This window comes from Syngnathus floridae, chromosome 8, assembly GCF_059516105.1.
Source record: "Syngnathus floridae isolate MCC-2025c chromosome 8, RoL_Sflo_1.0, whole genome shotgun sequence".
Taxonomy (NCBI): Eukaryota; Metazoa; Chordata; class Actinopteri; order Syngnathiformes; family Syngnathidae; genus Syngnathus; species Syngnathus floridae.
Window position 1 is genome coordinate 10005901 of NC_142420.1, and position 24917 is coordinate 10030817.

At 41.8% G+C, this 24917-nt stretch overlaps 1 protein-coding gene across 3 annotated transcripts in view; it reads right to left on the minus strand.

Moving 5' to 3' along the window:
* Nucleotides 1-24917, minus strand: part of hnrnpa3 (heterogeneous nuclear ribonucleoprotein A3) — a 65801-nt gene that overhangs the window by 11185 nt on the left and 29699 nt on the right. For 2 of the 3 annotated variants that reach the window (XM_088382165.1, XM_088382164.1), the window contains exons 2-3: nucleotides 5966-6044; nucleotides 2544-2635 (exon numbers count right to left, since the gene is read on the minus strand). In XM_088382165.1, the coding sequence (XP_088238291.1) occupies nucleotides 2544-2635; nucleotides 5966-6044 (171 nt within the window). Of the gene's footprint in view, nucleotides 1-2543; nucleotides 2636-4309; nucleotides 4332-5965; nucleotides 6045-24917 lie in introns of those variants that run through there. The other variant, XM_088382166.1, reaches the window with a different exon arrangement.

The window sequence follows — 24917 nt, forward strand, 5'->3', positions numbered from 1 at the left end:
GAAGTTTTATCATATGCCTGAAAAAGATTTGCTAGAATTTTTTTTTTTAAACGTTTTTTAAACGTGTACTGACCAGTTTTGCTACTGTTACCTTGAAAAGCGTTTTAAGTAGCAGTTACCTTTTGTTTATGTTATGTTACCCATCATGCCAAGTTACCATTATGAAATAAAAATGAAAAGACAATCATGCTGCCAAGAAATGTTTGTCCATGTCTTCTGGTTCTTTATGGTACACTAAGGGAACAATCTAACGTTATGAATGCAATAAAGATTTTTCCTTAGTTAGATATTCTCCTGATCAGCACGATCGGATGTGTATGATCTATAAGCCAGATGCTACAAAGCCTGCTTAGCCTAACCGGCACGTCTGAATATATGACTGCTTTATGGCTCAGACAATACTTGTCATTAAGTTTATTGTCCTTGGTGAGGAAAATACAACCCCAATAAAAAAGGCTAATGCTCTTCTGACACTGTAAACACTAAGTATTTATAATCAGTCCAAATGCAGACATGACTTTTGTTTTGTCCTGTCTCTTTTATAGCCATTATAGCTTGGAAATGAAACACATTGGAGAGAAAGTGGCTTAAAAACATCATCTTGTAAATTTTAACTGGAGGACGGGAATAATAACGGATTCATTTAATTTTGTCCATTCAGCGGAATTGATTGTTAATCTCATCTAAAGTAACAAGGTAGGGGGGGATGAACACGGCCCTTAGTTACTTTAATATAGGATTAATCGATGATCAGTCAAGTGAAGTCCAGTCAACTTAACAATTCCTACCACAAGTCTATGTTCTTGTTCTCTTCACCACCACTAAATTAACATATGACGACAATGCTATTAAATCATTTTTTATCGCGACCATTATTTGTGGAAAAAGTGCCACATAAATACATTTAAGTTATAGTTGCCGCAGCTAAACATTGGATTTTGTTTTCTTGCCAAGCATTTCAGTACAGTCGAGCGAAACCCAATGTGCGTTTGATGAATGTACTTGCTTTAAGGCTTGTGTCATACCATATAAATAAAGCTGATGTATTCGTGCTGGTCTATAGCTATCATAAACTAACAGGCCAGGTATGTTAGTTTTTCACACCGACAATAGAACTTTTAAAGTCACGATCATCAGCGCTGAGCACTGTGAGCCTGATGAATAATGTCTGAATAGAGAGCCCCCATTAGTAATTTTGTCCAGCGCATTTGAAAGATGCGGCCTTCTCCAACCAAGATATATACGAGGCGCCTGTTCTGTTGTATGTCATTTCAGAACTATTCATCATGGCAGCATTAGTCCAAGATCTAATGGTATTGAACAATTCATTTGCTTAAAATAAGTAATAAAAAAAGAACACAAATTAATATTTCATGGCTATCATTAAAAGGTCTTAACAATCTGTCCTTGCTTATAAAGCTTTGTGTAATAAAGCAATCCATTGAATCACATGCGAGTGGAGGCGATGGCATCCTCTCGGGGACTAAAATGCTGCATTAAAAGCTTTATTAAATAATTCATATTGCTTTACTGCCATTTTACACCTGCAAATTATGGTGAGCTGTATATCTGGTAGTAAGCAGTGGCAACCCGTCAGCAAAAATAACATGTACAGTAAATCTTCAGGCAAGTGTGTGTGTGCCTGTGTGATGACATCCTGCAAGCACTCTTGGGTCACGTGATTAGATAAAAACTATGATGTGCTGTATCAAGACTCCCATTTTATTTTTAGGATCAAAAAATGGAAAGTCATCTCAAATTGTCCGGAAAGAAACTGCCCTTCAGTTAATATATACTGCACATAAGGTATATTAAATTGGAATTCAAAACAAACAAACAACAAAGATCAGTGATATACACAAAACGTTAGACGTGACTGAACTGCATTTAGGCAGTCATTAATTCACGAACCACTAGAGGGAGCTCGCGTACTACGACCCTTACGAATCACTGATAGACGTGCACTGCACAGTGTGCATAGTAAATATGTTGTCAAACATATGACTATCATTGTATTGCTGCTTTGGCTGCGTCTTGAGGAGAGAAAATGTAGTGTCGCCGAAATATTTTGCTACACCATAATAATCATTATAATAATAATAATAACAATACTAATGGTAAGGTTGCTAATAATGATAATAATAATTATTATTTAATAGATGGATAATAATATCCATTCAGGCGTACCAAGACTCGCACTGCACTTATAAAAATGCGGATGATTTCGTCATCATAACGTCATCAATGTTTTTGTTAATCTCCACTAGATGGCAGCATGGTCCACGAAAAGACAAAGCTTTGTACTCTCGTCACAGCATGCAGATGCTAAACATGGTTGCCAGACAAGAAATGGTTATTTTTCCCCTGTGATGACATGTCTGGCTGTTGACTCAATTTTAATTATATTTGTTTGGTTGTTCCCATCATCGTGGAATGATAGGGAACACTGTTGTCTAATGAACAAAAGACTTGGTGACTGGCAATTTTGATTTAGAGATCTACTTTTAAAGTTCACCATGTATTTATTTCAATTTACTGCATACCGTTGTTGTACTGCATGTCGTTGACCTTGTCTTGATGAGGCCGCGACATGGCTCCACAAGCACATCAGGGGAGAGAACCCGCAGTCGATAACCTGTTTTGGCCAGACGGACATACGCACATGGAAACATGTGAGGAAATGGACATCCAGAAGAGGGAAACCAAGCAGTCCATTTAGATACTGTCTACACCTTTTCACATGCAAGTACAAAGGCGGTCTCACACGTCGGTGTTGACTACAATCGCTCCCCAAGGAATTCAGGGAAAGAACAATTCCTTGCATCTGTTTCCTGTTCACTCGCATAGAGGAAAGCGGGTATAAATCACAGCAAATATAAATAGAATCAGCATTCAATTTACAGGAGATTGGTGGAGCCTTGGCTTTTTCGCTTCTGTGAAATTGCATATATTTGCATTCAACAGTGGATGCATCAAATAAATGAGATGCCTCAGGTGTCGATGGCACTTTTGACTTACACGTTGTTTTTAAAACCATGGCAAGTGTGTGTGTGGAAAAAAAAAACAGTAAAAACATTTTAACCTAAATGTAATGTAAGGCTGTGCCATTGAGTTCAACAACACATTTTGTAACATATTTATGACTTTCTGGATGGATGATCATTGAAGCTCTTCAATACGACGAGTCGTTTGTTTTGCAGTTTCCTTTAAGAGTCTCCGATATACTCGTATTAGCACTCATAAATCCGCAGACATTGATGCACCTACTTTGTATGTTAATATTGATTGATTGATTCTTTTTAAAGCTAGTACATGACGGAGTGCTTGACACGGTATATTGACACTGTCAGGCATGCCCGGATAAATCTGTTTTGAATGAGCCAGAGGTCAGGAATGTACCTTTTTCTCAAGCGTATAGACAGAAAATTGCCCGTTTTGACAATGATATTTCTAAATGACCAGTCCACTGAAGGAACTTGGTGTATTTGTAAATTCACTGTGAATTCCAAACTTAATCCAGCCAATGACCTTGCCCGGTCTGCTTTTGTTTTACTGCAAAATGGCAAGAGGGGGAGCCGGTGCTTGGAAAGAGTCTAATGCATCAGACTATTGATGAGGCGCAGATAGTGCGCGGTAATAAAAACCTTTATTTACAGCTCCGACACAGAGCTGCTAATTGACTGCCTGGAGGAAAACACATGTAGAGACTCACCGCTCTCACATGTCCAGTACTAATATCCACTATGTGGTTATCAGTGCACATCCCAAGTCATGTGAGCATCACACACTCAGCTATGGCCTTCCCTACTGGGCGAGAAAAAAAACAGGGGAGTGGGACAGATGTGGGAGACATTTGGGAAGGACCCCATCCTGACACTAATTTTTGTGTACAGACAACAAATGAGCACAAAAGTGCTGCTTTCACACTTTTCCGCCGCCCCGACGTTGAGATCCCCCGGCCGAAGGAGACAAAGGGATGGCGGGATGATGAAGTCCCGAGCAGCGCCGGGCAGGTGTTTCATTCGTCTCTGGGGGGGTCTGGGAATACACCTGCCCACTACAAAGCCAGCGTGATGGATCGAAAAGGCACTAACTGACTCAGCACTTATGGACCTCTACCTGGGATTAGAGCGGAGAGGACCTGATTGAAGCACACTGTCATCGCGCAAACAATAACACGCATTTATCTTTGCTATCAGCCACAATGATCATGCCGCTGATGTACGACGTACATCATTGGGAGCCATTAAGAATCAATATTTGTATGGCAACATGACAAAAATCTAAAATATTTACATAAAATACCCACCATGCATATGGTGTAGTCAAACATGATTTGCTCTGACCAACCAATCACAGGACAGGGAAAATTATGACATCATCGAGGGACACCACTCAGGCCCTGTGAGGAGGCATTTGAAATCTGACTAAAAAAAACATATATATAGACACACACACACACACACACACACACACACACACACACACACACACACACACACACACACACACACACACACACACACACACACACACACACACACACACACACACACACACACACACACACACACACACACACACACACACACACACACACACACACAGACACAGACACACACAAAATTGCTGCATCTATAATATTTCAAATTAGTTCATACTCCATTTAAAGAGGAATGTGCATGGTCCCCCGAGTCAGTGACTAATGTTGTATAATAGTCGGTGCCGGCAGGGGTCATTTTACAAGTGGACCTCGACAAAATCTCAATAGGCTTTTCACACTGATACTGTAGTAGAAATATTATTACCATCAATTTCCCTTTAATTTATATTGTGTACATTGTGTTTTGTTGTATGTGATATCCATGCAGACAATATGACATACATTGGGAATATTGTATTGGAGAAAATATGCAAGGTAAAAAAATATATATTGTATTATAATTAGCTGCAGAAATGTTCATTTTGTGACTGTGACAGAATTTTGACGTGGCAATAAGAAAATGCAATTTAATTTATATTGATAGTCAAACTGGAGCCAAACCTAACTAAGCATAACATCAACAGAGAGCCAAAAAAGGTGGAGGTGGCGATCTTAAAAAAAAAAATGTCCAGTGCACTTTTAAACTTGTGACTTGCTGCACTTTCATCTAGAAGAGGCATCTCAATATCTGAATGAACTTTGTTGCAGCTATGCAGCGTGCCTTCCTTATCTTGTCCTGTTCTGCTTATCAGGCCCGTGTACACACTTGCTTCTGTAATGAGCGTCACGCCTGCGCCTCTCCCCATGTGGACGGGCCCCCACATCCGTACACACACACACACGCACAATAGCGACGGGTGATGCTTGTGTGTACGCAATGTTCCACTCCCACACCTGTGCGTCACCCTCCATATGTGCCCACCACATGCATGACTGCTGGAGGGTGTATGTATGTGTGTGTGTGTTGCTGAATGCGGAACCCCCCGTTTGGGCTGGCAATGACAGATTTAAAGGATGTTGTGGATGTGAGAGGGTGGGTGGTAGAGGATACGCGTGACATACAGCATGCGGTGGTGGCGTGGAGTGATGGCATCCTGAATTTAATGAGCACAGCCCTATGGTTACACACAGCTGTAAATCTGCCTGCTATCACTCTAATACAGGAAGCATTATCTAATAAGCGAAACTGAGACGGCTAATTTCAATCGAGGCCGATACCTCCCACTGTGTTGCGGAAGGCAACGCGTGCAGAAGGTGCGCCCGCTGCACACATATTGACTCTAAAGGAGTATACTGTATGTCAATCTGAATTGCGGCAAAAGCAAGTAGACATATCCCAGATGTCTCGAGCTAAAAAGTGTAAAGGACATTTTGTGTCACTGCCCCTTTCGCTCGCTCTCTTTCTGGCCTGTCCTCTCACACTTGATTTGTAGAGTGCTGGTGTCAAAGGGGACTACTTTGTAGATGCTGTGCTCTGCTTACCTGTTTCTCCACAGAAAGGGCAGTAAATGTCACGCCATGACACTCTCTGGATTGTCTCACTCCGACCATTACAAGGTTCCTGGGGTGAACGCAGAAACACATGGTGAAATTAATGGAAAGAAATGCATTGACTTGGGGGGAAAACAATAATCATGATTTTTTTCTTATTGATATTAAAATCATTAATTTTGAAATGTATTCAACTATCAAAACTCAAATGTACAACTAAAGAATAAATAAGTCACACGTAAAATAATAATACTGTATATAAAAAACGAAAAGGATAAATAAAAATAAACACCCGTGTGCCTTGGCCTCTTGGGGGCAGTGTGGGGCGCACAAGGAGATAATTGACGATAAAAAGAGTAAACAAAATTGCTGGTGAATTTCATCAGCGAATCTCTCCCTCCATGGAAACTAATGTCTTTTGAGATAAATGACTCAAAGTGCATAAGCGATCGCAGCTCTCCTTGCCCAACGGCCGAATATCACACAAAGAGGCGTGATGCCTTCAAAATTTCTATGCTCCCACTTGTCATACATTATGACGAGTTGTATTCATTATGCACTTTATTATGCTTTAATATGCATGTTCAGTGGCCTGATGGGGTGTGTAAAATTGTTATAAGCGGAAGCTGCGGTGTAAAAAACGCTTGTAAACACTGACAACAACTGTCTCTGTGAATGCTGCGTGATAATGTTGTTTGTCTTTCGGTCTGTCTTTTACGAAATCGTCCGTGTTGGAGTGACGATAAGAAGTGATGATATTGCACCTTCTGCGCTTTTTAGGAAAACAAAACATGCTGACTGCAGAGGATTTCACAAGGCATTCTCGCACTAGACTAAAAGAGGAAGTCATGTGACAGTCATCATGGGAGAAAACGTTTTTTTTTAGGGTTAGGTCACATGAGAACTATGTTCCCATTCTGCCCATTTATTTTTCAGTGACATACACATACCATCCGTTGCCATCGGGAGGGTTTAAAATAGTAAAGAGCTTAACACTTTGGCCAAAAATAAGGAACACCACATTCTTAACTTCCCACAGCAATGTTGTAACTTTCCCAAACAACAAACATCACATGTGATTCATTATTATACTTCAATAAAGATCAAATGCAGAGCAACAGATTTGCTGCTGTAATTTATTATTGTCACATCACATGATTTCCCAGCAATGTAATTGGGCCAGAATTAGTGAGGAACAATAAAAGCCAATAAAAAATTGAAATATATCTTTTGTGATACGATACATTTGGGAATTGACAGATTACAATGATATTTCATCATTAAAAACTTTTTCGATAAAACCGGTTACGGGTTGTTCTAATTAAGCACTTGAGTGACCATTATTTTAACAAATCAATCAATAGATACAAAATTTATATTGGAAAATTCCTGTGGGACTCTTAAATGAGAATTACGCCCACATACCGGTTCACTATTTTATCATCTGTACCACGTGTGTACGTTACTTAAAAATACACATAGAGTTTCAGTACACCAGCTTGATTGCTCAGGGCCATTTTTCAAAGGCTGACATGCACAATATGGCTGGTGAAACTCCAAAGAGGTTTTAGGTCTCAGCTTAATTAGATCCTGCAGAGCTAAATCAAATCAGTCTAAACGAGAGCAGAGAGCCAAAAGCTCCCCACGCAAACAGGCGTCTCCTGTCTGCCCCGCATGCTCGCCGGCCTGCCAAAACGCTCAGTGTTTGTTTTTGTTTTTTTTGCGGCCCGAGCCACAAACTTGAGACTTTTCTTGATCCTCTTGTGCTTGCTTCTAAGTAGTCACAAAAAGAAGGATGGAGAATTTTGGCTTCCTTTCCCCCTTGCACACTACTTAACTCACTACTTAACCTTGACAAGTCAATGTGATGCAAATGGAATTTGCTTATCTGCTCCAGACATTATGGCCGCCTCTTACTGCATCGGGAGCATCTTGCTCCATCAGCATCGGCCACATTCACCTTCTAAACGGTACAAACGCTACAGGAAGTTCATAAACCAATTCATTTGGTCAACTAAATTGCTACTTTGTATAAGTACACACAATCGAACGGCTCCACTATATACAATGGTTGAGAATGTTTTATTTTGAATTTTGTTTATATTTGACAAATTTGTCCTCAGTATGGCTTACAAGAGAGAGAGAGAGAGAGAGAGAGAGAGAGAGAGAGAGAGAGAGAGAGAGAGAGAGAGAGAGAGAGAGAGAGAGAGAGAGAGAGAGAGAGAGAGAGAGGAGGGCGAGAGACCACACCATTTAAAGGCGCAACATGAATCTGCACAACAGTGTGCAAGTAAAAATAACTACACTTAATAAAAGCTGTTTAGTACTTTATTTTTTTTCCTTTTTATATTTAGATTTTACTATACACTACCACTGTTTATCTTTGTTAAAAAAAAACAACACACAGTTTGTATGTTTTTTTAATATGAACGGATAGAAACTGCTTTTTAAAACCAAACTTTCATTCTTCAGATTCTGGCTCATTTGTCTGAGTACAGTTAAGTGACAACTCCGCAACGGTGTGCTCAGTCAAATGTGGTGAGCAAGAGTCTAACTACGTGTGTCTGCATTTCAGGCAGGTGAAGCGAGCCACTCGGCATCTGGCCGGTGCTCCCTGGCTAGAAAAACAGTCGTGTCCCTGCTGCCGAGTGGCTTCGGCCCAGGTCCATTAGTCACAAGGCCCTGGACACCTCTCAGTCATCCCACCACATAAGGCGGCGTAATTGATAGCCATCAGCCGCGAGTCGTGCGCTCGGGGTGCGGGGTGGTCACTTTATGTTTTGCTTAAAGAAGTGGGGTCCGCGACTCCCGGCATGTCTCTTCGCCATCACTCCACTTGAAGGTGAGATGATTTAGGAGGCTGGGAGAAAGTTAATTTCTCTTGATCATTGTGTGCAACCTGGAGCCTTAATGGCGGGCGTAATTAATTCTGCTGATGTTAATCACCAGGGCTGGTCCCCACAATTATCAGCCCTGTGCAGATGGGGCACAGCACAGACATGAAAAATTAGGAAAATGAATCTGTAATGGGGTGGCAGATCTAATCTGTGTCAGAGAAAACAAAGTTAAGGAAGAGCAAGGAGCCTCAGGATTCCAGGTGAAAGCCAGCGAGGAAAACAAAAACCTGTGTGGCACAGCTGAAAAATGTCGCCGGCGTGTCCGAAGTGTTTGGTAATTACTGCGCTATTCTTAATTCATCACCAAAGATCAACATCTCGGTCCTGAACAATGCTTTGGGAAGGAGGGGAGCCTCGGTGGTCACGGGGACGAAAAGGTTAATCGGGTTCCGCTGTGTGGGCTTTACAATCACCATGTATACTCACTCACTGGATAAAATAAATACATTAATTTAAAAAAAAACACGCTGTCTTACATAGATAGATGAAAAGCAGATTCATGATATATGTCGGCGCATGTATCCACCGACTAAAAAGGGACAAAACTGTAATCAATGAGCGCACGCACACACTGATTGTTTCAATCATGGGCCTTACCGATGAAAGAATTACCAAAGCATTAACGGTCAAAGGACACACACTCCCAGAGGACATTTTCCTCTGCCAACGTCAAACAAAATTAAGCAAAATACAACTGATTAATTGAATTGCGGAGGAGCCATTTTTCAAGCTCTTACTCGGCTCTGGCAGTCGGGGCATGGCGTCATTGCTATTTGGTCTGCTTAATTAGTCTTGCGCCTAGTTTGCACATTCTTACAAAGTCTGGGCCATGATAATAATAATAAATCTTTAGCCATCATAATTGTTCTTAGAACGGTAAAAAAGCGAGCGGCAATAGACTGGAGTGTCGCTCGGTTATTGATGAGATGTGTAAGCAGCTCTGTTAGGATGTTGCTCCCGGAACACATTCTAATACTACACATAGCTAGCATTGATTGATTGAGTCTTAGCGGATTTCTGTACTTTGACTGATTGTGCAAACGATATGTTTTCTTAGGTAATCATATCCATGTCATAAAGCTTTACAAGCTAACTTTGTTTAACATGATGATACTCGTCTCTGAGACACAAAGAAAGGAAAAACAATCCTACAATTAACCGCTCCTGTGATTAGAAGCTATAAATATGAGCGATACATAAATAAATGTGTACGCTACCAAAAATAACATATTTGAGAAACATGTACAAGACTAGCACCTCAGTAGAAAACACTTATAGATATGACTAAATAGATATAACACTCTTTGAGTTGCTTGCTTACGGTGATGCTAATGCTAAGCTAACGTCCATGCTGTCCAATAGCTTAAAAGGAACATTGTCTTAGCCAACATGGCTGCCACTGTGACGTATTTTAGCCTGCTTAGTCTACTATAAATCTATTTATCTATGATGAGAGCAACACAACCCGAAATCATGTGATCGGCTCTGTCGGACGGAACCAACATACTTTCACAGCTCCTTCAAAAATGGCCGTTCTGGATGGACAGTGCCAAAAAGACAGTACTATGGTTGATAGTGTTTTGTCCTGCTCATCAAAGTGATATTCATCCCTATTTTTAACCGCAATTACACATGCAATCAATTCGTCCATATTGATGATATTCCAGTTAACTCCCAAGTTTTTCCCCAACCTCAATATACACGGCAAAGGTCAAAGTCTCGTTTTGTTGTAATTACTCACAAGGGGGGGCATCCGCCATGTGAAAGCCAACGAGGAATAATAGATGGCGCGCTTGTTTTGTTCATTGTTCTGTGGTCAGGTGTGACCAGGTGTTTACACAGGCCACACACTCACAGCAAGGCGAAGGACGTACGGCGCATTTAAAGACGCCCTGCAAGACTTGTACAGCCCACATTTATCATACACAGACGCAATCCTTACTCGCAACAGATACCTTTTTTTTTTTTTGTATTACAGAGCAATTACATCCATGCGTTTGGAAATGGTAAAAACCTGCCCGCGATGGAAACTAAAGGATGCAGAATTCCCCCCGAGAGGTCGACGTGATGGAGATTAGTATGGTCATAATTCCGGCAGATTATATGCTAATGCACTCTCGCCTGTTTGTGGGAGGAAATTGCATTGCGGTTATTAGCGTGACACCCGAGCTCGGAGATGCTACGCCCTCATCGGCTCGCGGATGTCCTCCGTGGATTTACATTTTTATTACAACATGCAGTGAGATGAAATAACACCGCACACACCCTCCTCCGCCCCCAAAGATTTAATTGAATGTATTCAAATGTGATTCATTGAACAATTACTTTCTCATTCTGCTAGTGCAATTGTTTTGCCTATACCCGGTCTCGCCTTTCCCTCTCCTCATCCTCTCACTAACACTCCCACTCCCTTTAAATTAGAAATCGGCCTGGCCTTTGAGGGGGAATCAATAGTTGCATTAATTACAGCAATTCATTACCCAAATAAACGTGGGACTCAACCTTTGCTCGGATACAAATTCGGGGGGCGTGGAGAGACAAAGGCCTGCACTGGGAATCCCTGTTGCATTAATCTGCGGGATCAAACACCGGGGAGTGTCCGGCCCGAGATCAATCCCCACGCATAGACGGTGACTTATAGGCGCTGAATACAAAGGTGGTCATGTGACATGGCTCTCTCTCTCTCTCATGCTACGCTGGTGTCGTATTGGGAGTTCTGCCGGCCCACAATGCACTGGGGCTATCAAGCCAGGCCCCTTGCTCCCCAGCTCCCAACCCCATTCCAAGGTTTGTCCCTCTTAAATTCTTCCACCGCAGAGACTGGTGATGGCGGCAGGTAGAGGACGCAGTTAAAGGACATTCCTCTCCCTCACTGTCATCTCCACACTGCCAGCCTATTTGTGAATTATATCTCTCGCGTTGGCCGTAATAAAAGATGATAATGATGGATCGCAGTGATAAATTACTGTTGAGTGGATTGTTGGGTCGTGTTTTTTGGTGGGTGGGAGCTGGGCACCTTTCAGAAAAAGTACAAATGAATAACGTAATGTTGTCACGTGCGATAGCTATGATGGCAGAAATTCAGTAATCAAGAGGCAGAGAAGTCAGTCGTGACCCAGTTCAAGAAAGTTGGGCACACTTTGGGTAGAATGAACTCATGCCAGATGAACTCGGGGCACGGATGAGCGTCTCATCTGGGCAGCTCCTTTAATGCGAGCTGACGTCTCATTGGCCTCCAATCTTCAGAAGATCTGACCCGACCCACTTTTGGAGTCGGCGGCTGCAAGTCCACAGAGGGCCTCTCAACGCAGCACTTGTGGAAAACTTTTCGTAGGATCCACCGCAGCGTTATGATTCAATCATGTGTTGTAGTCGGAGTTGTTTTTACTGCTTGTAAAAAAAAAAAACATAAACTCTCTTTACAGCTTTTAAGAACTAAAAGCTGATTTGTTTTTCATAAAAGTCCATTTGAGTTGGCGACGGTCCAAAAGTGCCACTAATTAAAAATCAATCTGCGGGCCATTAGCGAGAGGGTGTGTGCCAAGGTTGTGTGTATCAGAGGATCATTTGTAATGGGGCCGGCTCTGGAAAGGAGGGATGGGAGGTACACAAGTGAGATAATCTGGGGACCTGCTGGTTCTTAACTTAACAATTGATACTATGTGTAAAGATGCTGAACTTGTAGTCTGCACTAATTGATCCACTTTGCCTCATTGGGAGAAAGCTGCGAAATAAATGTGGGTGTTCATTGCATGCGAGAGACTCCATAGATAACTATTAAAGGTGGAGTTGTTGCCCCGATTCTGATGGCTGCGGAAGGCATCGCAGAGCAGCCAGACATTTGTCTGCTTTAGCATGAGTGCGCGAGAATGTTTAAGTGATAAATCTTGGCTAACTCCAACCAGCACCTTGGGAACAAAAACCTGGAACCCCGGACTCTGCAACTTATTAAAGTTGGAGGGGTGGATACCGTAGCACCTTTCCAAAATCGTCCCAATTACGGAGGTGTGAGGTTGCCACTGACGACGACAAATTTTCTCCCTGCGGTTTTAAATCACAGCAGATATTTTTGTGGACTGGAGGCTGTACAGTACTTTTATTATTTCCAATGGGAAAATTAATTAGGAACATGAACAGAATTTGTTTGACACAATAGAGTCAATATGTGAAGACCGCTAACGTTAGCTGCTAGCTTAATATGGTTTGTTTCTATCGCAATATAAGTAACATCTATATATCGATTTTTTTCCACACATCTATTTTATGAATAGGAGTCTTTTGGAGAATTGAATTGAAAATTGAAAAAAAATTCAAACAATGGCAGATTGTTTCTAAAATGTCCTTTTTTAGTAAGTCAAGAGACTTGTGAGCCTTTCGGTGTGGCCGCAAGGCAAAGGGGGGAAATGGAGTGCGAGGGCAGAGTGTGTCAGACACGCCAAGGTGTCGCGTGCGTTTGATAATGCATGAGTCTCCGGAGCGACGGCTGCTCCGACGGAAGGCGAGCTCAAGGAGAGCTCAATAACAGAGCTGTCAATGTATCCCCTTTTCGAGTGTATTTTTAGTGGCCGCCATCGCCGGGGCCTCATGCATATTTCAATAGATCTTTTGTATATTAGGTGCGCGGGCAGCCACAAAGCGAGAGTGAAGACGAGCGCAACACGACCGCGAAGAAATATGGGCTCGATTGTGAGATTTGACAGAAGAGCTCGGCGTGGCCCTCGATAGCTTGCCTCTGACTTTGAGTGGATGGGCCGGCAGGACCTTCATTGATTGCATTTGGAGACAACAAAGAGATGACATTGAGCTCGCCGCACGAGATGTACAACACGTTCAAGTTGCGGGGCTAGCGCCGGCATGTAATCGCACTCGAAAGGGGGCGAAAAAAGTGACGGAAATTAATGGATAGGCTCACAGGCGGGATGTAGACACGCAATCACACTCGCACAGACACAAGGCGGTTTGCATTGTGCAATCGCTTCGACGCTATGATTAGCCACTGAATGGCACACATAGGCACACGAATCAGCGCATATCATTTTTCACACACGTTGTCAGGTTTATAGCAGCAAATGTATTGTCTTATGATATATATGAGCTTGATTGCTATTTTTTGAAAGTAGTTATATTTATAGTGAGCATTTTAATAGCCATATTGAACATCAATGTGTTTGTTGAATGATGTACGCGAGTTGGACACCACCTTGTCTTCACATTTGTTGATGAGAGTGTAAATTTTTGCCGTGCCGTTTGACAATCTGATTGCGCTTCACACTATAAACATGTTAAGGAAAATTGATGAGCAGCATGGGAGATGTACGGAACTGTATTGCTGTATTGTATTTGTGTGTATATAAATAAATATTTTTTTTTCCCACACAAAGTGAAGGGGGGAACAATCAATAACAAACAAATTTGATTTCAATGGAGGAAAAAAATATTAAAATTAATTTCAAAGCCGTTCCATGTTACATCATTTGCATTAGCATCAGCGCCCAACCTCAATCGTTGTGGATGCGTCACGTTCTGGTTGGCCCCTGCTGCTGCTCCACCCAGCACAATCCAGCAGTGGTTTATTGAAGTCCAACTGATCTAATCAAAGGGTTGAAGCTCAACACATTACAGATGATGAGTCATAACTCTGCAGCCGGCAGCAAGTGGTACGTAGGCGTGATGACATCAGCTTTAAATCTGAGCAACTCCTTCAATTCTCTTTTCATATTCTACAAAAGAGCATTGGGGGAATCCAGACAAGCAGACTTTCCATGACATCCAAGTCTTGGAATTTTACTCCTGTGGATTGCTGGATTCTATTAAATTCTGTTTTGTCTTACTTTAATAGCGTATGTATGTAGCTTATTTTGGCAAATGTTATTCCATAACAGGAGCCAACAAATGAGACAAGTGGCGCACATCTCTCGGGTCTGTTTAATGTTGAGGCGGCACCTCGGTTTCCATATGAAAATGGAGGAAATTTGGCTACGATGAGACTTTGGGCTTAAATGTCCTCAGATGTCAGGACGTGTTGCTTCTCACTGGAGATTGCACTGCAAAGCACTGCCAAGAGAGGGAGTGCTTCGTTGGGCGTCGGGACCATTTGTTCGCGTTGGGGAAATGTTTTGAGAAAAACCCTCTCAAGCAATAAATAAATCTGTCTTGAATTGGGCAAGACTCTTTAGTTCCTCCGAATGGTAATCAATCATCTCACTGAGATATTGTAGACAACTTCATGCTTCCAACTGTGGGAACGGTTTGGTAAGGACCAATTGTTGTTGTCCAGTGGACCAAAAAGTAGAGATGGAAGAGTGGCAACATTATATTCTGTATTTTTCAACATCATTTTGACCAAGTCTAATCGGTCAAAAAATACTTATCTTAAATACTAAACAAATGGCATCTTGTAGTTTACACAATAATCCATTTTCTCAATCGACAACACGCTTCACACACTTCGACAAATGAATCAATGGCGTCCGCTTTGCAACTTTAAACAACAGCTGTTGATGTGAGGTCGCTGTAATGACTTATCCTGAAGATATGTTTTCCAACAGTTTGGTTAAGTACACCCCAAAATGGTTTGTATTTCCGTCACAGGTGGGATAGCTACAAGAGCTATGTTAACAGCCAAACACTAAAACAGCAGGAGAGCCAGTAAAAAAATGTAACAGAGTAAAATAATTTGCGGTAGACTAAAAGCTTTTGATTGGCTGAGCATTTTCACTTGCAAAATGTGACTAGTGAACAAGAACTAAGTGAGGAGCAGCAACCTTATTTAGAGGTGTAATTACAGCCAGAATAGCAAAGTCAAAATATGCCTGCTGCATTGGAAATCCATGGCGTGTAAGGATTGCCCTAGAACTTTCAAGGTGCTCTAACGAGAAGCAGAGGAGCGGTCACATTGATGGCACAGAGGCCATCAGATTTCCATTATTGACTGCAGCAGATATTGCACTGTAGCGCTGTGTAAATTGGTTCCTGAGGGCCTTTCAGCTCTCTGAGCAGGGGCAAAGCGTGCAGGTTGTTCCACCCCCCCCCTCAACCCCCAAGCCCTCGGCTCTGTAAATCCTAACGGCGGACCGCTTCCAGTTCCTTCACCAGCGCCGGGCCCCCCCTCCTCTGATCAATACCTAATTCCAGCCTGTGCAATCAGCCAATGTTGCCCGGGCAACGCTGATGTCACACAAGTTGGACACGGGCTGTTATAACAAATCATTTTCTTTAAGCAAACGTAATTGAGTATTTGCACAGTTGGCTGAGACAATTTGGTGCTCCAATCTGAAGGAACGCCTCAGACGCTGACCTCGCCAGGTAGGCAGGAGGAGGTAACCATGGCAACAGAGTTTATCTTAGCGGTGCAATTCATTGTGGCTCGGTGAAATATAAAAAAAAATCTAATTCAGAATTGTTAACTTAAAACTGCATTCACATGACAACTTTTGGATTTTAATATAACAGAAAATTAGCTATTTTATTTCATATGCTGCCTTGGTTTTAATTTAAAAAAATTGTTTTGACAATGCACGCAAACATAGAAATTACACCAAGGTTAAACAACGAGTGCGCTGTGTGTCTTTTTGATGTCTTCAGTTAGCCAGACATTGACTGAATGACCTGAAAGTCCTTAAACATTGTTAAGACAGATTCAGGCAGAGGGAAGGAGCCCGTTGCTTGGCTATAGATGAACTCTCCCCTGAGCCGCCACGGCGCCTAATTCAATCAGAGCGTCTCCACGTCCGGCGTTCCCTGGCACTGATGTATTGCCGGGTGCAAGCGGTGGTGTGCGCCATCACTGCACGGATCAAGTTATGTCACACTTCTTTCATGGCCGCTGTGATTTTATTCCACGGCCGTCCTCAGATGCTGAGAGGTGAAGGCATTAGGTTGATCTGCCAGGTGTGATTGCTTTATCTGATCACGGACTGAGGAAGGCACAATGAAGGTCGACCAGCTTCCTTGGTACAATTGCTGATAATGTGCATTGTACAGTATGTCAAATTGGTAGACATGCAAACCGGGTTTTACGCAAATCACTATAACAAGCAGCAGTTTGGCAAATTCAATCAGTGAGTTTGTTGAAGTTGACTGTGGAACTAAACGTTAAAAAAAATAGAATGACACTTTGTGTATTCAAAACAGTCACATAGGTTTGGCTTTCAATCCGCTAGCCTAATACTAAAATGCATCTATGTTTTGGCGCTCTAAGCAAACGACTGAACACAAAAGGTGCAGCAACACATGGCGACTGACACTGTATTTCTTTTCCCACTATTTTGGTTTAAATCCCCCCACCCTTCCCATCGTTTTTTTGCAGAAAACCTATATTAAATGTTTATTGGCGTTTTAAATATGTCAGTTACGAGACGTAGAAGTAGAAGTGTATTTTACAGTTATACAATGAGAGGCTCCATTTCAAGCCAATGTTTTCTATTTGATAGAGTATGGAGATATTCTAATTCAGACCACAAAGTGTACATTTCCATATTATTACCCAAATGTATTCCTGGGCTGCATGCTTTATTCAAGGTGACATTGCGTTCTTTGCATTACGGTATGACAATATGCTGAATATTATTATATGGCACTTATTCAACTTGTCATTTTCTTCACGAAACAGATTAAATAAATACAAAGTGAATTAAATGTGACTATTCTTGCAAACAAAAGCTGAGCTGCTTCTTTGTATATTCTTGACAGCTTGTGACTAACAGATGAGTCATCATTTAAATCCTATGCCTGCCGTTTCCCTGCAATGATTATTTATGGCCTGAAACACATCTTTTAAATCAAAATATTTTGTGATAAGCAAGTGCCAATCTCCATTGCTCAAAGCTGGAATGAGTATTCAAAAAAAGGGAGGGTGGGGGGGCCAGGCAAGGGGAGCGTTAACATTAATTAATATTTGTTGCGGTGAAAATGAAACCCAGATCCGTGCTAATTTCAATAGACAATTAATCATGGCAGTCTGTAATTACACTGGGGAGTTTACAAATGATTTTTTTTAAGGGGGCAGAGTAAAGGAAAGGAGATAAACCCCTCACCATCCTAATCATTGGCTTCACACCAATCCCTGCAGAAAGAGCAATTAGAGCAAACAGCAGCAGAGAACTAATTGTGCACCGGGAGAAGATGAAGGCGCAATCTTAATTGCAGTGAACCCACGTACACACGCCGCCATGCTCAGGGAACAGAACAAGTGTGCAACACTTCCAGGTGCCAAAGTCAAAACAAGCTTCATAGGAGCCCCTTTGCATTTCTCACCATTTGCCACACACGCAGTCACATGCGAGATCCTCACTGGGCATGTTAGCATTGTTTCACACATCATAAACTGTGCTATTTGCCATAAATGACTTCCATTGACTTTTAAGCCACTCAAGAGGGGACAATAAATAAATACTTGATGTGCACTTCAATTCAATATAAATGATTGTCTGTCACAGTGATTCTGAGTTATTTGATAGTACAGCAGTATTATTATTGTTGTTCTTTCAAATTAAAGTCTTTAAAAAGCAGTGATATGCTGTAAAAGGTTAGTAACAAACTCTAACAAATACCTAAAAAAAAGATTTCCATTTATGCGATAGAATAAAAAATAACTACGATTATATTCCTGGTACAAACGGGCTGCTAGCTAACATTAGGCTAAAGTTAGCTTTGTTGTGCTAACAGAGTTCATCTCAGTGCTTTGTCAAACAGATTGAGAGAAACAAAATTGAGCGGTTGACTTAAAGAAGAGTGTCTAGTTCACGAGCGTTTCTTAATCGTTACGAAGTGAATTAGATGGACAGTGACCGATCAGTGGCACTTGTGACACCATCTCCAGCGAGTAAGAAGATACAAGAGCAGTCACGCTGGAGCCTCGCGCGCTTCCTCGCGTAACCGTATCTGTTTAACTTTATAATCGGGGCTTTATTAATGCAATGCTTGTCTTCCGCCTAATAATGAAACAACACAAATAAAATAAATTGTGATCAATGGAGGAGAGCGAAGACAGATGAGGAGTCTGTCACATTGGGGATGATACCAATTTATCTCTTTAATGCATCTCCATGGGGTTCTCTCACTAAAGGATACACATTACTGAAGCCCTCGTCTCATTGGGAAATGCGTGAGAGGAATACGAACGTGGCTCGTCCGCGCTTCTCGCTCACTAAACACGCAGCCAACAGACACTTGATTAGGTACACCTAAAGTCTGATGAGACCCGTGAGATTTTTTTCACCATAACTACAGTAAACCGAGGTAATGTTTCCCATTAAAATGAATAGAAATGCGATTAATCAGTTCCAGCCGCCAAACTAAGCAATGCTTAGCTTTTTAATCAGTGCATGGATAAAAAAATAAACATAATAAGTGAAAGCACACTATTAGAAAGGAGCTGAGGAGAATAATGCTATAAACAAGTGAGGGTGGCAAGAGAAGAGCATCCACACAAGAAGGTGAAAGAGCAGAAGGCGAGGCAGTAAATAACACGCACGGCTCCACCGGGTCACCATCGGCGCTGCATGGTGAGCCAACGACAAGAGCAGACGTCACTTCTCTTTGGACTCTCAGCCACATTCATCACATGCAACAATTTGCAACTTCTTTTTGTGTGTGTGTGTGTGTGTGTGTGTGTGTGTGTGTGTGTGTGTGTGTGTGTGTGTGTGTGTGTGTGTGTGTGTGTGTGTGTGTGCGTGCCTCCATTTTCTAGGGGAGGGGGACAATGGCAGTTAAGGAGGACCAAGGTCAAATTTAGACTGGCTCATAAATTGTTTTGTTTGATGGCCAACATTTGCCTCACTAGCAAGGGGAAGGCCAAGACCATAAAAACATAAAAAAGGGCCAGCCAGCTGTAGGCTTGGCTGCCGGTATTGTTGTCCTGGGGAGGACGAGACTCTCCCAGTGGAGCTCCAAACATGATTCTGGTCCACATGGAGAGCTATTACTCAAACCGCATTGCTTTCTGATTTAAGATTCACATTGGCAAGCGGAAATCTAAAAACATCCTGTTGTTGAGGTCAGGACAGTTTTTTCATCTTGATACGTCTGGTTGTTTTGATTATTTTTTATATTTCTCAATTTGATTTTAAGTATTTCGCAAATATGTTTTTGTACTTGTTGCCATCATATATTGTATTAGTGTCGTAACGCGAGCACGAGGAGAACATGCAAACTCCAGACGACGTTCCTAGGAAATCTCAATGGCCCATTACTAGCAAGCTCTATTTACAACATGCCCATGGGCTGCTAGGGAGGTCCTTGGGGCGTACCTTCTGCGTTGATGACCCCTGCCATAACACTTGTCCTAATTAGGATCCCGACCGACACTAGTCGCCAGTCAATTGCATCAACCTTGATTTAATCACACCATAACACATCAGGAAGCCCAATGATTGGGCCGGATGTTTTTATTTGTACAAAAAGCTCCCTAATTACATTTTAAACACAATTTATAGTTGATTTAGCGCTTGTTGTTTTCTTTATACAATTTGTAGCCAATCATAAAAATGCAGATTGCCATCTTATAGACCAATTTAAGATGCTCATTCAAAGGGTCTAAATCCTTCCTGAGCGTGCTACTATCCCGGTAGACGCTGTGCACATAGCCGAGGTTGGGAGACACTCACTAAATCACAATAGTAGGCAGATTTCGGGGCTGGCTAATAGCCGTTGCTGAGTCGATAGTAAGAAACGTAGAGCGGGTGCAACGCTTGCACTTAGGAGGGGGATTTGGGAATCCCTGGACAGGACCCCCGTGTAGGCTCGCCACGGACAGGCCACACCTCATTCCTCCGCCGAAACCCCCGATTCCCCCCGTCCACTCGACACACTCAGCTACATCTGCTGCTCATTAACGCCGCCATAATGAGCCTTTGCACCTGAGCTAAATAAAACTCCCTCACATCCACACGGCCAAGACCGCCGCCGCTGTGTGTGTCAGCACAGCTCGCCGCTTGGATACCCTGGACACCCCCCTCCACACACACACACACCAGCATCATGCTAACTTGCCTTCTTGTTGTGCATGAGTGTGTGAGGACATTAAAATGTGGTGAATGGAGGAGCTACTGGCTACATATAAAACCCCCTACAGGTTCTCCATTCACTGCCGTAGCCACAAAGCGGATAATGACGTCCATAAAACTGTCAGGAGGGAAGAATTAATGTGTATTGCATACACGGCTATAATTCACACCTGCCTTTAAGTAGCTGGACGAATGAGATAAAATAGTTGATCAGGCACTGTGGAAATATTTTTATGATGAAAAAAGTCTGGTCTGAACTGTGGACAAATCCAGGTCTTGTTTACCTGACCTCACTTAATGATCTTGTGTGAAAGCATTACCAAGAAAAATCGAAATTTTATAAATATTGGAATAAAGGTACCTCAACGTGATAACAGCTTGTGTACAGCTAGCTTAATGTTGCTACGTTCAAATCTGGCTAACAGTTTTACACATTTCGATAATTCAATTCACAGCATTTCAATTCAGTTGATCTGTAGTTTTATTATTTTAGCATCATCGTTAATATGACCCCCCCCTTGAAAAAAAAGAAGCCCCTCCTTCCACCGCCAAAATTTGATTTAGTCGGACGAGAAGCAGCAGGCGAGTTTGAGCGAGGTTCTTTTGACAAATGAACACGACGCGCGAGGGGGAAAATAATTTGACAGGTGACAAATGTTGAGCAGCGATACAATCTGAGATGCAGGCCACCTGAAATATGGCTCACTCTATTAAAACCATTCATGGAGGATATTAAATAGTTCTTTAAAGACTTCAAACATCCGATAAGGTTCTTCTCGCGTTCGGCTAAATGTTTTTGCGATTAGGACACGCATGAGAACAATAGACGATCGTTGCGACTGGATTTGCTGCTATGTTTACTTAGTTTGGATGCAAATACATTAGAGTTGTTAGATTAATCATTTTGCGACCATAAAGAGTTATGTTCAGGAGTCAGTCTTCTGTTTTAGGTTGAGAGACGAAAAAGGTGCATAAACGATTGCCCCGTGTTGAGTGGAGGAAAGATCGTCGACTGAGTCAATCAGTCTCCATTAAAGCACATCAGATTATCACATCAAGATGAATGGTAACAATGTTGCAAGATGGTCTTTGTCTAAACTTTTAATTTGGGATTTCATGTTATTCCATCTGTTAATCAGCAAAATGGAATTAGCATGGTAATGACATGTTCCATTATATTTTAGCAATGAGCTAAAGAGACTTTAGGTAAAGCTACTGTACGGCGGTAGTTTTAAATCCACAATGTGTTATTTTCTTTGATGTTTCGTTTGACAATATATTTCATTTCAAGATACATATATAGATATTCAAATATTATCCCCTGTGTGGCTTTTATTTTTCTCTGCGCTATCCATGAATATATTTCCACAAATATGGTCCTATTCTACTCATGTGTTTCTGTCTGTGTAATAATTTAAGACAGTGAAAAAAAAAAAAGGTGCATAAACTGTTTTACATACGTAATATAGATTAGTTATATGTACAGTATGTGCAGTATCTAATTATTCTTTGTGAATTGTTTTGTCTTTTTTGTTTTAGCTTTTTCAGGAGCCATTGATTTAGTGTTCATGAATTTATGCAACACGGGTGCCGAGCAGGTTGCATAGGCCATAACTCATGGGCCAAAAGTTGCCCTTATTTACATTGTACACAGTACAAAGGGATTTCTCACTTTGTAGCAAGAAACATTCGGTGTAAATCCTCTTGAGACGGAATAGTACACAGTTTAGGCAGGTAGCTCAGGAAACAAACAACACAGAGTAAAAACATGTTTGTGACAATAGGATGCAATTTGTTATTCTGAGGAGCAGTCGTTGATTTAAATAAAAAAATAAACTACGCTCTTAAAATTTAGCTTTTGGTTGATTTGCATAACTGGAGGCATAAAGTGTTAGGGGGAACTCACTAAAGTTTTTACCGCTCGTCCTGTGTCGATTTCAGGGACATGTGGCAGGATGGGAATTAACAATACAAGTGTTTTTTTTTTGGGTGGGTTAATGGATCACGTAAGGTTTTTCCTCAACCCAAATGTTATTTTTACAGCCATTGGCAAGGAGCCTTTTAGTTCATTGCGCCGCGTCTTTATCATTTATGCATTGATGGGAACACAAGGTTTTGGGGTGAGAGACACTTATTCTCTAATGCGTTTTCCTTCATTCAGCCACGGGGCTCGGATTAATGGCTTCTTCTGTTCCCTACTGTTCGCATGGCTTCGGAAAATAACAGAATTCTTTCCGAGGTTCCAAATACTTGTAGGCGATCTATAAAATGTGTATTCCCATTTATTTGCATTTGCACATGCAAGGAATTCTTCACTCTGCAGAGCTCCACAGGCGATTAAAGCAAAGCGCGGATGTGTTACATATTTTCTATCGATCGTGTTGGTTTATTTAATTCAATCGCCGCATATCCTAACTTGGAGCGGCAAGGAAAATCGTTGGGAAATCAATAGACGGAAGCGAGCGAGACAAAAATAATTGACTGCTTTCAAACTCCTGCAGGCGGATGAATAACTAACCAAAACAGTTTGCGGGGATGTCTAAAATTGTTTGTTTGCAAATCCTTCACCCAACTACTGACAAAGAGAAAAATGATTCCAGGTCAAACTTTTTTTTTTTTTTTTTTTGATGCGCACAGAGTTGTGTGCTGACGTATTGAAAATTTGGTTTGATTGTGAATCTGAACCACATCCCTGGTTATAAGAGGGTGTGGTCACTTATGCAATTAGGGCGAATAGGTGAGCCACAATATAATATTTTTGGAATGTACAAAAGGTGATAAGATGTTCATGGTCAAGAAAGGTCGGCCTTAGCTGCAGGAGTGAGGTAGTGTGTGTGTGCTTTTATTGAGGTGGCGCACAAACCAGATGCAGTGAGGTGGAGCTCTTCCCCCAGGAGCCGCCTCCCCGGGTGCCTGGAGGTCCACTTCCAATCTATTTGCCGTAATTGCCGTCAGAGTGTACACCTTGGAGTAGTCTAATTCCCTCTTTTATTTCAGCCACCATGAGGGAGACCATCTGTCCTCCTGCTGCCACCTCCCCCAACCATGGGCTGCCGGGGTCTGCACCAGAGCACACACATGCACGTGCGCACAGATTAAAAAAAAACAAAAAAACACTTGCGCACACACGCAGAGTGCCAGCAGTTTTGTCCGGGACACCAGAGCTTGAATGCGTCACACCTTAAGTCTCGCCAGAGTCACATCACTGCTAGGCTGCTTTTACGAGGTGCTAGTGAGGATGACCACCGTGCGCTCGCATGGGAGATAAAAGTTGTTCAAATAATGAAAGTAAAGCTACACCGTTTCCCATCTGCTGACTTTTACTCCACCACCTTATTCATTCCCAGAATCTTTCCTCACACTCAATTACAGCAGGTTACTGCTGAAGACACATATTGGCTTCATTCACTGGGATAGTCAAGTCAAAATTTTTCTTTACGTTCTGTGTCCTAACTAGTCTAAACATGAGACTGATTAATACTGATAGGATATAGATATAAATTAAGCAGGCAGTTTTATCCATCATTGGGGCGGCCATTTTGCCACTTGCTGTCGACTGAAAATGACATCACAAAAGGTAACGACCAATCACGGTTCACCTGTTTTCTGGATTTGGTCATGTGACGTTCGCCATCTTAAATGTTATTTAGTCGCTATCTCAGCCCTGAACAATTGTGATGTCATTTTCAGTCGACAGCAAGTGGCAAAATGGCCGCCCCCTGAGAGTGATTAAAACCAGATGGAATTTTTGTTTAATCCATATTACACACATATTATTGTGAAGGTTTTTAGCTTGATTTACCCTTTAAGTAGCAGCGCACAGATTACAATAATAACATGTGGTTGTCTGACTATTGCGTAGTGAAAAAAAAACATTACTAGCAAGTTACTAGCGTGCTTACTCGTGAAGCCAAAGAGCAGAAGGGTATCGAATAAATGCTGAAAAGGCTTTCCATACAGGCGCTCACCTTAACCTCCATTCTCTCTGCGCAAATAAATGCATTGAATCAAACAGCATAAATATTGCAGATTCAAAATGAT